General features: G+C 40.4%; 1 protein-coding gene and 1 long non-coding RNA gene across 2 annotated transcripts; one reads left to right on the top strand and one right to left on the bottom strand.

Annotated features, from left to right (window-relative positions):
• Positions 1 to 52: 52 nt before the first annotated feature.
• On the bottom strand, positions 53 to 5,566 carry LOC128454103 (uncharacterized). Its single transcript, XR_008341597.1, has 7 exons — positions 5,162 to 5,566; positions 4,759 to 5,051; positions 2,667 to 2,693; positions 1,913 to 2,038; positions 1,762 to 1,809; positions 1,336 to 1,447; positions 53 to 991 (listed from the first exon to the last, which is right to left on the bottom strand). It is a non-coding gene; the product is annotated as an uncharacterized LOC128454103 (long non-coding RNA).
• Positions 5,567 to 9,140: 3,574 nt separating this feature from the next.
• On the top strand, positions 9,141 to 17,542 carry LOC128454097 (cullin-3). The gene is made up of 16 exons (XM_053437279.1): positions 9,141 to 9,469; positions 11,450 to 11,647; positions 11,998 to 12,111; positions 13,507 to 13,667; positions 13,808 to 13,922; positions 14,010 to 14,238; positions 14,332 to 14,477; positions 14,569 to 14,745; positions 14,838 to 15,008; positions 15,157 to 15,264; positions 15,421 to 15,545; positions 15,629 to 15,725; positions 15,824 to 15,958; positions 16,074 to 16,260; positions 16,727 to 16,872; positions 16,984 to 17,542. Exons 1-16 carry the CDS (start codon positions 9,410 to 9,412, stop codon positions 17,113 to 17,115), a joined length of 2,301 nt encoding a protein of 766 aa, XP_053293254.1. The 5' UTR covers positions 9,141 to 9,409; the 3' UTR covers positions 17,116 to 17,542.
• The last annotated feature ends 1 nt before the right edge of the window (position 17,543 follows it).

Raw genomic sequence — 17,543 nt, 5'->3', positions numbered from 1 at the left:
AAGGGGAAAGAGCAGCGAAGAGCTGGAGGCAGACAACAAGTGTTCTGTCAGCAAAAAAAACATACAGAGCAGGTTGCACATTATCTGCAACACATCACATAATTTCCTAATGTAATATATCGTTAATAAATTATTATGGCATTTTGGCATATTTCCCATAAATGAATAAGTTCTAGACAAGTTACAGCCTCTTTATCATGCCAGTGTCCTATCACACAATACTAATACAGAAATCTAGACAGGAGGTTTTCAGTGCAAAGATGTAGTTGATAATTTGACAATTTCATAAATCAATATTTCGCTGCAACCGAAAGTAAAAGAGGCTAAATGTTTTTTTCCAGACTATTTGGTGATCTTTCCATTACATTATACATTTGGTAGACATCATTGTGGCTTGTACCATAAAGTGATCTCTTTTTGTATAATGAAGCATATTTTCCCTCTACGCAGTCCTAATATAAATCTGAGCCGTTGCAAGAGGTTTAAAAATATCTAAAGAAATAATGGATATATAAACCCCTTTGGCCTCTCAAAATCCCTGAGCAAGAACCAGAGAACATAGTTTGGTTACAGTACTTAAACTATCACTAAAGTTTACCTTTTAATTTGTTGTGATGTTAAAATGGTAAACCTATCAGAATCCTTAATGTTATTCTTGTCACTTTTACCTTTACGCAGAATAAAAGAGATGCATCTCCCAGCTCAAGCTTCCCTGAAATATCATCTCACCATCTGACACTTTAACTTACGCAGGCAGTGTCTGGAACTTCTGAGGAAGCATCAGGGCCCCTGAGGACCAGCCGGCCTCCCCTCCTCTTGCTGCAGGGCTGCTGGGACTTGGAGGATTGGAAGTCAATGAAACCAGGACTAATTTAGCCTCCACTGCTCCATGAGCTGCCAGGAATCAGAGCGAGACTCCTTCCCTTTTTAGGTCTCCCTGGACGCTGCGGTCGGCAAGTGGCACCAATGCATTCCTAGCTATGCTAAGGAGCTGGAGAGAGGTGACAGTTAAGAATCGTTATTAGAAGGCGTCATTTTAATCATCATCTTGGTATAAATGTCATTACCATGCTCTATATTAACTCTTTAAATATTTGATCGAAGCACCTAACAATTGAAATTACCCCCACTGGGAGTTTATCTAGTTTGCATCTTTGGAAACGCACTTTTTTACAGCACTTTCAGTAGATATGTGGACAGCTTAGTCTTGTAACGGTTTTAGATGCGACTATCCATTGTCCACTGTTACAACAGCTAGCCATAAAACCAGCTAGCCACAAAATCACACCAGCAATTAGGTGTGAAGAGAGGACTAATCAGAGAGTCTATACTTACACGATCAAATAATCTAGGCCCTGACGCGATGTCATGTAATCTTCAATATCCTCGGCTGCACTGTAACCAGATGCTGCCGGTCGAGAAGTGCTTCTTCTCTCCATTGATCTGGCTGTTTCTCATTTGACAGAGAACGAGGGAGAGCAGACACTTATTTTACATTTTAGAGATACACAGTATATACATTTTTAAGGGATTTTCTAAATATAAACAGGCAGTGCTTTTGTTTGAAGACAGACAGATCAAAACAGCTAATTAAAGTATAAAAAGTTGAAATGTGCCACTTTTTAAAAACTATGAAAACTAAAGGTCAAAAAGAGACAGTGCTGCAACTGTGTGAATTCATGAAAAAGATCTACACATCACAGTTATTACCACTGGCAGCCCATGTGTTTAAAATAAATGGATTAGATGAGGATTACTCACTGAGTGTCGACTCATTCGCATCCCTATGTTTTTCCGCTTGGGCTAGAACTATACATGTATAAAAGAATTCTGTGATCACATAAGCCATGGTTTGGAATACACAACAGGATTATCTATGCTGAAGTGATTAAGTCTCATCTTCGCCTCCCACCTCCAATAGGGAGCAGACATATAACATGGCTGCAGTTTTGCTGCAAGTGTGTGCAGTGAAAGCGGCAAAGGCGGATTCAAACTGACATAATCCCATTAGTCTGTTCAGGGTCCCTTTCCGACCACCCTGCATAATGAGGAGATAAAAGCTATTAGGGCAAATCCATAAGTAACTGGGTTTCACAAAGAGCATTATTCATTCCCTTTGTGTCACGTACAAGTATTAATTCAATGACCTACACTCACAGGAATTGAATATTAAAATTTTAAAGGATTCTTTGTGTTTTATTAGGTCATTTTAGGCTGTAAATGATCAATTATCAAGAAGTTTGTTGGGACTTATTCATCCTGCCTCTTCCATACTCATTACATATAGTGCAATTTCCTTGCAGCTCCTTGGAAATCGTTATATACCATCTAACTGTCATCAGGAATTCAGGCAGGAACTTTTTATCTTATTTTACATATGTAAAAAATATGATTAGGTTCTATAAAAATAAACATGTCTAGCCTAGAGGCTATAAGCGACAGGTAGCATCAATAAAAAATGTTTTACAGCCCTCTGATGCTGTTCGAGCAGTACCTGTCTTGCCAGTTCGTTGGATAACAGCCAATCAACCATGGGTAAAAAAGTTAATAAATAATAAATATCAAATCAGGAACTAGAGGAGGTTGTTCCCAACATGTGTAGCCCAGTTTCAATCTGCACTGCTAAATATCAATCATTTTAATGGTTAATGTGTTCAAATACCTACAGTATTGATCACATTCCAGTCACGTATCTGTTGGCACAAAAGATATGTATAGACAATTATTGAGGAATGGTAAATAGCAGGTATAAACTACAGGCCATGTAGTAAGCATAAGTAATTCCAGCATGAATTGCTTAGTATAGGGTTAAGGAAATAACAATTACACAATCAAGCAATTAAAGGTTCACAGTTTTTGCTTACTGTAATTATCTCTCCTGTTAATGCTGGCAAAGCCATACCTCCCTGAAGCATTTCAAGTGATGGAGGACAAAATTCATGGATTCAGTGCAAAGCTACAAGCGTATCCTTAAACACAAACAAAATTCCAGACAGTCTCATATCACACTATAAGTAATGTATAATGACACTGCCCAATATTAGGTAACATGTCTCACTAGACTGAGGGTAAGTACAAAAAAAGGGTTCAGTTTATATCAAAAACAGTTCCTATACAGTGCAAGACCCTCCACTTAGTGTCCTAGCAACCGGTGAACTCAATATGGCACCAATTGTAACTCTAAAACTAGCTAAGCTGAGCGCCAGACATAATTATATCTCTCCTCAGCCAATCACATAAGGCCCTGAGCCATAAATAACAGACTGCTCCCCTACAGAGCACCAGACTGTGCCGAAAAGTAAACAAACGCTTTCTCCAGTAGCGGCTCTTGCTCACTACTGGATTTGTCTTGCTTAGAGGAAGACAAACAGAGGGGGAGAGAGGCATAGGCCTATAGGTTTCCAGAGAGCAAGAGCAAGACAGATAGAGCGAGTTGAGGGAAAAAGAAAAACAAACGTAGCCTGTGATTACTGAGTCATAATGAAGGCTGTTGAATGGGACTGCGGCTATGAGCTATGTCATTAAAGACAGTGCAGAGCAGCTGGAAAACCTACAGGTTTCTATTTGAAACACTGGCATGCTGGAAGACAAGGACACATAGCGCTGGATTCACAATGTCCTTTCAAATAGCTTCTTCAAAGTCATTACAACATTTCATAAATATTATGCTCAGAGCCACGGTTATAGACGCCTTGGACTTCACTTTCCAACCTTATTAACCACTGCATCTTTTTTCCAGGCAGCTACCACGGCATTCTGTGAAACAGCTCAGTCTCTGGGGCCTTATATTTAGATTTTACGACCAATATTGAATTCTAACCCAAGATATTTTCACCAGGGTGATTCAAGATGCCACCATGATAGGGCAACAAGCGGCTGCAATTACAATCAGATCACATCACATCACATGGCTGGGAGAGGACACTGGTACATTTGTTCCCTCTGAGTGATGAGAGATGGGACGGGGGATGTGTCTGCACATAAACATTGCTAACGTAATACAAAGTAATAGGACACTTGTTTTACTAAGGGGATTTGAGTGTATCTAACCTCTTAATGTCATATCATGACCAATTCGGACAGAGGGTGTTTTTGTTCTTTTTACACGCTGCAAAGATTTTCAAAATATCCCATTGTAAAATAACCTAATAATTCGATTTTATCAACATGATTGTCAGCTGCATCAACAAATCGTTTTTTCTACATATTTTCTGAGATATGTAAAGATGATTTACAGAACTACCTTGAGACATCTTTGGCATGTATCACATATTGAAAGCAGATGTGCCCCACATTTCTACTTCTCTCCTATGAGACTTCTGGTTTGTTTAGCAAATCTCATACAGAGAGTTGACATTTTCCAGACATCAGACTGATGTATCCAGTGAGTCATGATCTTATCCTTGTCGGTGACGTATAAAGCTTACATACGTACACATGTTAACTAGGATAAGGTCTGTATGCTATAGTTAGGTTATCTGTTCTAACATGAAGGTAGAGGAAGTTTTTGGAAAGCAGTGACTACATGTCACTATTTAGATGATGCCATGAAAAGGGTTAGACATTGTATCAAGCAAAGTACTTGCCTTGAAAGTGTTAATAACAGACTACAGTTATTTTGTTTTATTTTCTTGTGTAGTCATATGGTTGTGATTAAACACAGGATGTTCTGGCTCCAATAACTGCTAAAGCTAAAAATATATAAACCTTATATTAAATGAAGAGAAAGAAAATCAACTTAGATCTCAGAGATAGTACCTTACTATCATCAAAACAGGAATAGAAAAATCCTGAAGGACAAAATTATGACCCCTCTCTCGGCTCCCAGGATGTTTTCTTCAAGCCTCCCTATTGGGATTCTGGTAGCCTACATTCCCTGCTTCAAGGTCGACAGCAGTGGCAAATTAAATTACTTGTCCTGTTTTGTGGTGTTGGCGCCGGGTCAACAGCGACTTGGCTAAAATGATGAGTGCGGGATTCTGAAGCGAGCTGCATTTGTCCTGGCCCTCTGGTGTCATGTTTGCAAAAGCAAGTAGCCGCAATGAAAAGAGCTGAAATCAAAAGCAGTGTATTAAATTCTGCCTCTGTAATCACTTGCAAAAAAAATCAATTACCTCTGCTTTCGAATGCACCACTTTATTCTGTTGTCCTTTTGGCTTACCTTGCTGCTGGGAGGATGTCATGTGCTTGCACATGGAGTGAAGCCTGAGTGCACTGGGCCTAATTTAGTTAAACTCAGACAACAGACCACGCCACCTGCTGTGCATCCTTGATATCACATGGCAAAAAATCTAAACTTTTTTTTAATGTTGTTACTGAAAAATTTACTTTTAGTGAAGCCAACCACAGTGATATCACCGTTCTGATACTGTTTTGCCCTGTTGACAGACAACATGTTAGTTGTCTCTACAGCAGCATGTGGGGTTTATCTCCCTGTTGCTGAGGGGGTTGTTATCAGCAGACAAACAGCTTACACACCACACTGTGGAATGGGAGGAACTTTGAGCATTTAATGTGGGGTCGAAATTCGGCACAAGCAAACAAGCGACTTGATATCATGCTTCACTTATCGTTCGTGTGCCACAGAGGTCTGTTGACTCACAAAGTTAGAGACCAAGTCAACAAGGATTATAGTGACACACACCACATCATCAAATACAATATATTTTGTATGTTAATGCTGTAGGATAAAGAAAAATTGAAATTTTCCCATGAGATATAATTTGCTCTGTTAGATGCACAACACTTGCTTAATGTACAAAGTGGCTGGTCCATACACCCTCCATAGAAACACTACAATTATTTCTGAGCAAATTATTTCTAAGCACACACAGATTGTAACTGTAGCACCTCTTGTGTAAAAACCACGGTTCACATGAAACCAACCTCGATATCAAATTGATATCGAGGTTGGTATTGATATTATCAATATCAAGATCAGGGAGGATGTTACCTGAGAAACGAAATGTTCAGAAAGTGTTGATCTGATCTCATCTGATATGCACACAATCCTACAAGTCATTTTCTATAATGTATCATTACTACATGAACCATGACTCGGCTGAGGCTTCATGAATAAGAGAGCAACGTGAAGACTGTGGCGCAGAGGGTTTAATGGCCTTCTACGAGGCCTACTTTAACAAAGATATCAATGGCATCCTAGAGAAAATAGACATTAGTTGTAGAGGCCTTCAAGGTGCTTAGTGAAACACTGATATTCAAAATAATCTACAAATAGGGGCTAGCTATCTGCCCTTAAGTTACACTCCGACCTCCTTAAAATATCAAGATTTTTAGTTGTTGTTCATTCTACTAATCACTTATCACTTTACTACACATTAATTCAGTAAATTAAATAATGTTGTACTTGTTTTTCGTGCAATATTTTGTCAATGTATATCTATCAGTGTCCATAACACATTATTAAGACAATCTTAGGCAACTTGATATCACTGTTATCAGCAGGCAGAGATGCTACAAATTTGACCAGCAGAGGTCAGTGAAACAATCATTTTCTGCTTTCTACTCACTGAGCACAGTAATGGGATTATTAAATTCTAGACAGCAACAGAACAGCACCAGACAGACACTCAATGACTCATTATCTCATCTTAATACTGCACCAGTGATACATATGTTCTTGTTTTACATTCTAATATATTGCATAATAATACATAAACAAACCAGAACTTATAGCTACAACATCTCAAATTTTTTTTATTTTCCTGCGTTATGACTGTGTTTAATGTGCAGCACATTTGTAGTTTTTACATTACAGTGAATACAACAAGGCCCTCTCTGTGTACCCTAACCGGGAGGATATTAATCCAGAAACATGACAGATAATTTAAGTTATTAATTGTGTTAATAAAGCTTGTTAACTTTCATTTGAACAAACTTAATTTGTTTGTGTGTAAATAAACAGTCTTTTTTCATCATGGGGATGTATGATCATCACACAGTACAAGAATTTGGTTCAGAAATAAGGTTTAGTTTTATAACACAAGTTGGACAAACGTGAGTAACTAGTTGCCCATTTATGTGTATTTTAGCCACATTGAGAGGTTGTGTTAAACAAGAAGCATTTCAACGTGTATCAGCTGGACACACACTGTTAGACCACATCAATAGGCCTCTCCCAAGAACCTATTGTTGCTTTATGTTGAAAGACCAGATGAATATTTAACAGGAGGAGGGAAAGTGGTAGGCATCAGATCGCTGAGAAAATAAAACTCTCCCCATCATGTGACCTGACTATTCATGTGACCCGACTATCCACAGTCTGAAGGCAAACAGGATTGCTTCTTTTTCTTTTTCTCATTTCTAATGTTGGGCTCTGAAATCAGCTTTGAAGAAGAGAGGACCTGTGCGCAGTGACATACACCGTGTTTGCAGGTCTGATGGGGCCAACTGGCAAGTTAGGTGTCTGTGAGGAAGATGGGGATGGGTTGGAAAGGCATGGGGTCCGCAGCCCCATGGACAGAGAACAGAGGCTCATCAAGGTGATCTGGCTGATGCAGATGGAAATCAGAAAGCTGGAGATGGAGAACATGGGGCTGAGGAGGAGAGCGGGAGCTAATCTCCGAAAGAATGCCACAGTTCCCATAATTTTAACCGAGTGCAGAGGTAAACTTATCTATTATTACTATTGTGTACTATGCAGCTTGGGTTGAGCCTGGTAATGAATAATAGCCCTGTAATAATTAATTCTGAAGTGTTACTTGAGTTATAACTTTGAAGTGTAGATTGACCCCTAAATTTTGGCTGAGGTGCCTCTCTCTCTCAAAAAAAAAATGTCCATTAGACTAAGTGCTTGGAGGCATGACTAAGACACACCTACCTTGACCCCCAAATACACACACGATATATCAACTAGCTTGACCGTAGCATTGCTTGTCTTTCTACAAGCGACAACTCCAGGAGCAGTAAACAAACTTGTGCGACAAAAAGGTCATATGAGGTGACCAGGGTTGTCCCAAGCAGTTTGATTTGCAGACAGAGGTGGATGTCTTAGCCAGCGGTTTAAACTGTGTGTGTGTGTGTGTGTGTGTGTGTGTGTGTGTGTGTGTGTGTGTGTGTGTGTGTGTGTGTTTGTGTGTGTGTGTGTGTGTGTGTGTGTACACGTGTCTGAGACCGCTGAAGGGCAGGGGAGGATGGGGGACATCTTTGAACGGAAGAGAGATGATGTGGTAGTTTAGGGGGTCAGTTTAAGCCTGGATTTGAAAATTAGTGCAGTTTTTCAGATCCCAAATCATAATCAATCGCTGGTTACAGTGGGGCATTCCGCCTTCACAGTGGTGGGGCTGTCATGATTTAGAGAAATCCCAAATGGTTGACTCTTTGTAAGCATTGGCCCTGGAAGGTCCAAGACGGTTTGAGACACTGGCTGGCGTTTTCAGCCATGTTTAACCCACAGATGTAGTTTTGTGTGTGTGTGTATGTGTTTGTTTTAAAAATAAACAAATTTGGTAATACATTTAAAACCAGCATAGGATAGTTCACCCAAAAATGAAAATTCACTCATTATCTACTCCCCAATGTGCTGATGAAGGGGTGAGTCAAGTGAAGCAAATGGGCGACCACTTCAAACATAAAATATTAAATTAAAACTCACCTATTTGATGTTTCAGGTGTCTTTATTCTCATTTTGTCTCCCTGTCATCCAGAGAGCGTGGTCATGACAGTGAGGAGATACCCGGTCTTCCAGCCTCGGGTCAGTAACTGCACTTTGCAGCTGGGGAAGCTGAAGAACCAGAAGTGAACTGGAAAACGGCAACGAAGACCATTAGCATGAACTGAACACATTTAACAGTGAATATCTTTAGAATCATCAACTAACTGAATGAGGGGCCGTGTATACTTCCTGGAAGAGGCTAGCTAGCTTGAATTAGTGGAGTCTGGGGTTATAAGCTAAAGAGAGCTAAAGACGGGATAAGCTAATGTAAAGTTTAATCATTGAATAAAGTATTTTGCTCACTTTGTCAGTATAACGTTCAACCCGGTATTTCTTCATTACTATGTTATTGAGTTGCTTAGTACTTACAAAGTTTTGGTGGATATGTGAACAACATCATCCGTTATCTCCATCAACTTGTGGAGTGTGTTTGTGCACCTGTCCGCGAAGCAGACGCAACTCTCGCGAGATTTCGGCGTTGCGCAGTGGAGACCAGCCGTCCGCCATCATTACTGCTCGCAGGCTAACGTTAGCCAAAACACCCACCGGGAAGAGGGCGAAACGAGCGAGTGACAACAACAACAACACAGCCGCGGACTCTCTGACACGACCCGCTGTCCAGAGGGGAGGTCACCGGGTTCCCCTGCCGCTTCCCTGGCACAGGAAGCGATCACCAGCAGCTGCCTTTCATGTAGTCTTCAAATCGCCACAAACGAAAAGTCGTCCGAAGTAACCATGTCCAACCTCATAGGAGGCACCAAGAAGGACACCAAGATGAGGATACGAGCCTTCCCTGTGAGTATTTCACCGGTCAAATGTGAGACTGGAGCACCGAGGGCTGTCAGGGTCTCATGCTAGCAGTAGCATCTGCGCGCTAGTTAGCTGGCGAATCGAGATAAAAACATGTCACTGTCGAATGAAATCTGCTACTAGTTTAACAGATAACCGGAAGCACATGAGCTATGTTATTTATATGGTTCATTTGACATGTGTGAGGTTATCGTTTAGTCGTCGTCCGACGTGAGCTAATGTTAGCATTTGTAGGAAAACTTCTCCAGTAAGAGACGAGCAGACAGTAGCTAGCTGGGTAGCAGGCCTGGGTGTTAGCGTACTTGACGTTAGCCAAGGTTCAGTCGATGTGCAAATATCATTACAGCGATGATAGCCGTGATCTGTGTTGGTGATCTGTGTTGTATTACAGCAGGGCTTTGACTATAGCTGTTACAGATGGCAAATGACACAACGGCTTGTTAGCTGCAGAGCTAACGCACCTTCAGCCCAACTCGAGACCATAGTAAACATGCCTAGGGTAACTCGAGAAGTTAATGTACATGCCATTCCCAGGACCAAGATATCACAGTGCCACCTCCATCTGCAGATTATTGGGCTGATTTACAATTGCTCATGCCAGGTCAGGAGTGTTTGGATATTGGGCAATCTTAATCTCCAAACCCTTGCAACACCCTACATAGACAAATGTGTTTTGCCATGCTGGGTGTCAGTTCAACAGTTAAGTGTTAATCCTCTCTCAGAAGTTGTGTTTACATGCAAGTGCAATACCAGCCATCTAAACAAAAATCAAAGTCTGTGTCACTGCAATAAGAAAATCTTATTCTAGGACGAATATGATATAAGCCTATCACACCTGTTTTATCTGTTCATACCTACTGAGACAATAACAATTCAAAACTTACTTTTCACAAGGAATGCACCCAGATAACTCTCTATACAAGTATTTACTTATACTGATTATTGACGTGATAGCGGAACTTTTGTATCCCAGAATTTAATCTGTAAATTCCACAATGCTTGGGATCACACTGACATTTTCACAGAAATACACCCACAAGGTTTCAAAAATATTCATTTTCACTCTTGCTTTTAAACCTCAAAATAATATTGATGGTAGTGGAAGGTTACCTGTGATTAGAAGTGTTTCATATTCACTCAGATATTTGAGCACATCAAAGCTAGTAAATGAGTTGGATACACTTCACGACTACTTTCTTTCTTTCTGTGCTCTGTCCGTCTTAACAAGTAGAATTTGAGAGTTCTTAATACCCAGGGGCCAAATGTCTCATATCAATGACTTTAACTGCATTTAATCCATCATCATAGAGTCTCAGCTAAGTTATTTGTGGCTGGCATGTTTACTTACCTGTTTGTTGGCATTACCTCCTTGTCTTTGTAAAGTTTTGTGTGCTAAATATAACGTCATCTCTCAGAGGCTCAGGTCACATTGATATCTGTAGTATATTTATAGCCAAACTATCACTGTATTGCCAACTATTACACTGCCAAATTGGCTGTTTCATGCTTGATGCTGACCGCACATTGTGGCTTTGCCTTAATTCCAAGCCAAAAGCTAAATGTGTTGTATTATAACTTAAACAAAACCAGTTGTGACTGTATTTGACTTCTTCATTGCTATGAGATTGGTTTGTTATTGCTCAATTTTTACCAGATAATTGAAAAAAAAGTATTTCAAATAAGAGATATCTTGTTGTAGTTCATATACCTGAAAATATAAAATAGTGATTTGATAATAGCTTTCTGCTAACCGAGCGTGCAGAGCCTTTGCTTCTGCACGGAGATTCTTGATCAATTTCAATTACATGCTTGAAAAATTATCTTGACAGCAGTCAGAGTAATCCAGGTGTCACAAGATATCTGTATTTGTGTTAATGGCAGCCTGGACATCACTGTACTAGTTGACTTATAGCATGTGGAAGTAATGAATAATAAACACACTTTCATTTGCCTGCTCCTTCTTAGATGACGATGGATGAGAAGTATGTGAACAACATCTGGGACCTCCTAAAGAATGCCATCCAGGAGATCCAGAGAAAGAACAACAGTGGGCTAAGCTTCGAAGAGCTGTACCGGAATGCCTACACCATGGTGCTCCACAAGCATGGAGAGAAGCTCTACACAGGCCTGAGGGAGGTCGTCACTGAGCACCTCATCAACAAAGTAAATAGATATATTCTTCTCTAATGCTGCTCTTTTTATGGATAATTTAATGAACTTTAAATAAATGTTTTGTAAGAAAAAAAACAAGACAATCGTTACCATTACATTCATTATTGTTTAAAACAAATAACGCTGTCCATTGAAGGCAAACATACATTTTGAAATATTAATATTAACAGGAGGATGTTTTATATTGGTAACAACTTTATACTTTTTTTTAACAAGCATTAAGTTCACAAGTTGACTGTGAGTGACCTATGGTTATCGCATTTATTTACAATAATGTTCCTCACAATCATCTCCTCGTCATTGTCCTCCATTGACCTGATCTGATGTGTTTGTATTTTCAGGTCCGGGAAGATGTCCTTAACTCTTTAAATAATAACTTTCTGCAAACACTGAATCAGGCCTGGAATGACCATCAGACGGCCATGGTTATGATCAGAGACATCCTCATGTACATGGTGGGTATGCCTCATCTTATGTCTTACTGAGCAAATACTATAGTAGTTATAGATTAGTAACAGTCTTCTCCACCACTATGCAGTGAAAGGTCTTTTTTCATTTACTGTCAAAAAGAACAGATTAGGAGTTATAGCTTTCCTTCATGGGTTGCGAGGCATTGTAATGTAGTATGGGGCTCATCTCTGTTAAATCATACTTCTGTGCTGTAGAAGCATAGTCATCATGTTGACCAGCCTTCAACTACATCATTTTCTGGCCTTTGATTATAAGGTGCTGTTTCATTTGTGGGCCCAACAATGAGCCTCTGTTGTTGAAGGTATTTGTTTAGTTGGAAAAACTGGCAGGACTAGTTGATTTACTTTAGCCCACAACCAGTCCAAAGGGCTTATGAGGTCGTGTGCAAGTGAGTGAGCCTTTGAGATAGAAACTAGTGTAGGTTAAACAATGGCCCAGTAATTGCAGAGAGGACACAGCTCCCCTGGGGTTGTTTTGTTAAACGGTCTCCTTTTTCCTGTCCTGCATTAACCCCGGACAGTTCGGCTGTCTGTTGTAAAACTAGTGCAGACCCACAACCTGCAGCTGTTGTTACCAGGCTGCTGACCACTAGGGAGCAGCGAGACAGATGCAGCAAGTGGGACTTTGTTGTTCTCAAAGTTGCCTCTCTTCAGACTCAGGAGGAATTTATTTATTTGTCTAGTAGAGGTGTGGTCATTCATAGATTTTGATGTGTGAATTTAATAGGGCAGGGGCTCCTGTGTACCTGATGCATTTCTTATACATGCATTTAACTTGGTTATTACTGTACTTAGGAAAAACTGAGAGGAATCAGAACGCCAAACCCCATGAGCTTTAAAAATAGGCTTTTCTTTAAAATGAGCAGGAATACAAATCAGCACTCTTTTTCACAAAGATGTGAAAGTTTGTTGTTTTAGTAATAACCAGCTGTAACTTGGCATAGGGAAATATTTCTCATTCTGGACTAATGTTTGTAATATCAATTCTGGTCACAGGGTGGTTTGGTAAATATTTTATAACCCATGCTCAAATCAATATTTATGCCATCTTAAAGGAGTGCATGTCATAACCTTATGTTTTCTGGGAATAATTCCAACATTCTATAATGATCTTATTAAAGCCTTGCAGCCTGTCAGCAGGATATTATAGTGTATAATAAACGCTTTTCTGATAGTTTGCATTGCATACATATAATACTATTTACAGTGAAAAGAATACAAATAACTTAGATAGTCTTACTTGTGGTTTTCATACTCTACATAATAAATCTCTCTACCTACACACATTTATATGAATGTAAGTGAGTCCGATTTAGGCCATGGTACGTCTCTCTATACATACAGTGTCTGATGTTTATTCGCACCATTCTCATCTCCCAGGACCGAGTCTATGTTCAACAGAACAATGTGGAGAACGTGTACAACCTTGGCCTCATCATATTCAGGGACCAGGTGGTTCGCTACGGCTGCATTCGAGACCACCTGCGACAGACGTTACTGGACATGATCGCACGTGAGAGGAAGGGAGAGGTTGTCGATAGGTACGTACTTCAAAAGAGTTTTTGTATTTAAAAAGAAGGAGAAAGCAAAAACTCTCCAGGATACCTCAGATGTTTTTGAATATATTTAATTGTTATTTTAATGATTGCTAATATGGAGGTCGTACATTCATTCATTTCAGGGGAGCCATCAGAAACGCCTGCCAGATGCTAATGATTCTGGGCTTGGATGGCAGGTCTGTATATGAGGAGGACTTTGAGGGCCCTTTCCTAGATATGTCAGCTGAATTCTTCCAGGTGAGTCTGTGGTAGTTTTTTCTGACTCCTCTTTGTTTCTATTAAGAGTCTTTCTAATTAAACAACATACCATATCTGTTTTTTCAGATGGAGAGCCAAAAGTTCCTTGCTGAAAACAGTGCCAGTGTCTACATAAAGAAGGTAGAGGCCAGAATCAATGAAGAAATTGAGCGAGTCATGCACTGCTTGGACAAGTCTACAGAAGAGCCCATTGTCAAGGTGGTGGAACGGGAGCTAATTTCTAAACACATGAAGACAATTGTAGAGATGGAAAACTCGGGCCTCGTCCATATGCTCAAGAATGGAAAAACAGACGGTAACAGCTTTGTTTTGTTGTGTTTGTTGTTTTTGCCTTTCTCCTGCATTTTCATCTGGTTTCTCATTGCTTTTCCCACTGTATCCCTCTCAGACCTGGCATGCATGTACAAGCTGTTTACTCGCGTGCCAAACGGCCTGAAAACAATGTGTGAGTGTATGAGCTCTTACTTGAGGGAGCAAGGCAAAGCTCTGGTGTCAGAAGAGGGAGAGGGCAAGAACCCTGTCGACTATATACAGGTATGTTGATTAGACATATGTCCAAAATAATACATTTTTATTGTCAGATGACAAAGATCATATCAGTTTTCTGTCATTTTCTCCTCATCAGGGCCTGCTAGACCTGAAGACACGATTTGACCGTTTCCTCCTCGAGTCCTTCAACAATGACAGACTCTTCAAACAAACCATAGCTGGCGACTTTGAGTATTTCCTCAATCTCAATTCTCGCTCTCCAGAGTATCTATCACTCTTCATCGACGATAAGCTCAAGAAAGGAGTCAAAGGGGTATTTGACTTACAACGATTTTCCTTTTACTCCATGGGTTAGGGTTGTCTTTTACGTTGCTCACTTTACCCCTTCCTGTCTTCTTTGACCAGTTAACAGAACAGGAGGTGGAGTCCATCCTTGACAAGGCCATGGTGTTGTTTAGGTTCATGCAGGAGAAGGATGTGTTTGAAAGGTACTATAAGCAGCACCTGGGTCGCAGGCTCCTCAGCAACAAGAGTGTCTCAGACGACTCAGAGAAGAACATGATCTCTAAACTAAAGGTAAAAGGAAGAGAAGCTTTTTGATGCACTTTATATGCACATCACTTGTACTGCTCCTCATTGTATTGCCCTGTCTCTGCTCCTATCGCCCTGTCGAAATACCTGTCGGCAGTTTCAAATGACTAGTCTCTGTCTTTTCCTCTCGCAGACAGAATGTGGCTGTCAGTTCACCTCAAAACTTGAAGGAATGTTCAGAGACATGAGCATCTCCAACACCACCATGGATGAGTTCAGGCAACACATACAAACAACATCGGTAAGGCAGTCGGGCACAGTGACAATCTTTCTAAACAGGGCACAGGTCCAAAAAAAAACACAACTAAGTAATTTAGTCTTAACTCATTAGAACAGAATGTTAAAGAAAGCAAACACTAGTTGTTTTGTGTGTAACCTCCCTGCTTCTCTCTCTCAGGCGTCTTTAAGTGGTGTGGACCTCATAGTTAGAGTCCTCACTACCGGCTACTGGCCCACACAGTCTGCAACCCCAAAATGCACCATCTCCCCTGCTCCTAGACACGCATTTGAAGTCTTTAGAAGGTAATACTCCTTTAAGTACACTCATGTTTAATACTAAACACACTGGGGGCTCAATATTATTTGATCCTGTCTTTGTTTCCCAGGTTTTACCTCGCTAAGCACAGTGGCAGGCAGCTTACACTGCAGCACCACATGGGCGGGGCAGACCTCAACGCAACTTTTTACGGGGCTGTTAAAAAGGTAGAAGCAAAATACTGCAGTAATGCTTGGTATTATTATTATTATCAAAATGTATTGGTTATCATCAAAATGCACTTTCCTTTCCTCATAAATTGCAGGAGGATGGTTCCGAAGTGGGTGTGGGAGGTGCCCAGGTGACGGGCTCAAACACCCGCAAGCACATACTGCAGGTTTCCACCTTCCAGATGACTATCCTCATGCTCTTCAACAACAGAGAAAAGTGCACTTTCGAGGTGGGGGGGCACAGTGAAGCACCTTTATCTGGCTTTAATCTCTGTCGTTCTACAGGACAGAGTTTAAAACATTCCTTCTTTACAACCTTTTCCCTGCTTCTGTCCTTGTCTGTAGGAGATCCAGCAGGAGACTGATATCCCCGAGCGGGAGCTAGTGCGGGCGTTGCAGTCTCTGGCCTGTGGGAAACCCACACAGAGGGTTCTCACCAAGGAGCCAAAGTCTAAGGAGATTGAAAACGGACACGTGTTTACAGTCAATGATCAGTTTACTTCCAAACTGCACAGAGTCAAAATACAGACAGGTGGGCAAAAGGATTGTGGACAACATAAACTATAGAGAGCTGAAGTCTCAGCTACTGTCCACAACTGTCTGTGGCACAACGTGTCTCTGGTTTGAGGGTTTCATTTCGGGACATCTGAAACCTGATACTGTGGATTTCTTTCTTTCATTACTACTTTGTCGTAAGATTTGGTCATCCTGCCATTTAAACAAATATGAGCACGTGATAATTATATAAGCATTCGATAACTAAAGTTTCAATAGGTTGTGTACAGTATTAAATGCAAATTTAGTTCATAGCATAGCTTAAGATCATAGAACACTTAAGTGTAATATATCAGTGATTAAGACGCAGAGATGTTCATAAATGTAACAGGGACTTGGGAGTAAGACGGAACTGCTACGACTGCTAATATAAAACAGCACATTGAAGGTTTGTCCCCTTTCTTCCTCGAACCTCATCTCATCTCTGTTTTCTACTTTCTTAGTTGCTGCTAAACAAGGAGAATCAGACCCTGAAAGGAAAGAGACACGGCAGAAAGTGGACGATGACAGGAAGCATGAGATAGAGGCAGCCATTGTCCGAATCATGAAGTCCAGGAAGAAGATGCAGCACAATGTCCTGGTGGCGGAGGTAAGCTATGCACATGATCGTATGAATTTGGGTCTGATAAGCTTTGATTTTCCATCTTCTCCTGTTCAAACGCTGCCTTTTTTTTTACATGTTTCAACTTTGTGTGTTTAGGTGACTCAACAGCTCCGATCACGTTTTCTCCCCAGTCCTGTGGTTATCAAGAAGCGTATAGAAGGACTCATAGAAAGAGAATACTTGGCGAGGACGCCAGAGGATCGTAAAGTGTACACCTATGTTGCATAGAAGAGAAACTGTGGATTTGAGGAGAAAGAGACTGGAAGGGGGGGAATGGGATTTGTTTTTCTTTGGACTGTTGTTACGCATGGACTGGAAGTTTTTTTTCAAGTTAAGTCTGGGAACCCGATTCTTCGTTCTGTTCAAAAACCCAGTAAACAAACACAAAATCTTGGCACAGGAAAAAAACGTCAGCTCACCCTAGATGATTTTTAAATCGGGCCCAGTCTTCTCAATCCCTGTGAGTTTTATCAAGGATGGATCCAGCTTCAAGCTTTTCACTGTTTTACCCTTGTAGAGATAAACTTGCAAAGAATCCCTTGGGAAAATGTGAATGCACCACATTATTTTTTTGTTTCAATACTGTATAAATAAATCAAATATGAAAAACAGCAAATTTGGATTGTTAAAATAAAAATAATGAGTATTGATGCTCT

The sequence above is a fragment of the Pleuronectes platessa genome, chromosome 13, assembly GCF_947347685.1.
Source record: "Pleuronectes platessa chromosome 13, fPlePla1.1, whole genome shotgun sequence".
Lineage (NCBI taxonomy): Eukaryota > Metazoa > Chordata > Actinopteri > Pleuronectiformes > Pleuronectidae > Pleuronectes > Pleuronectes platessa.
This window is presented reverse-complemented; position numbering and strand designations above follow the sequence as displayed.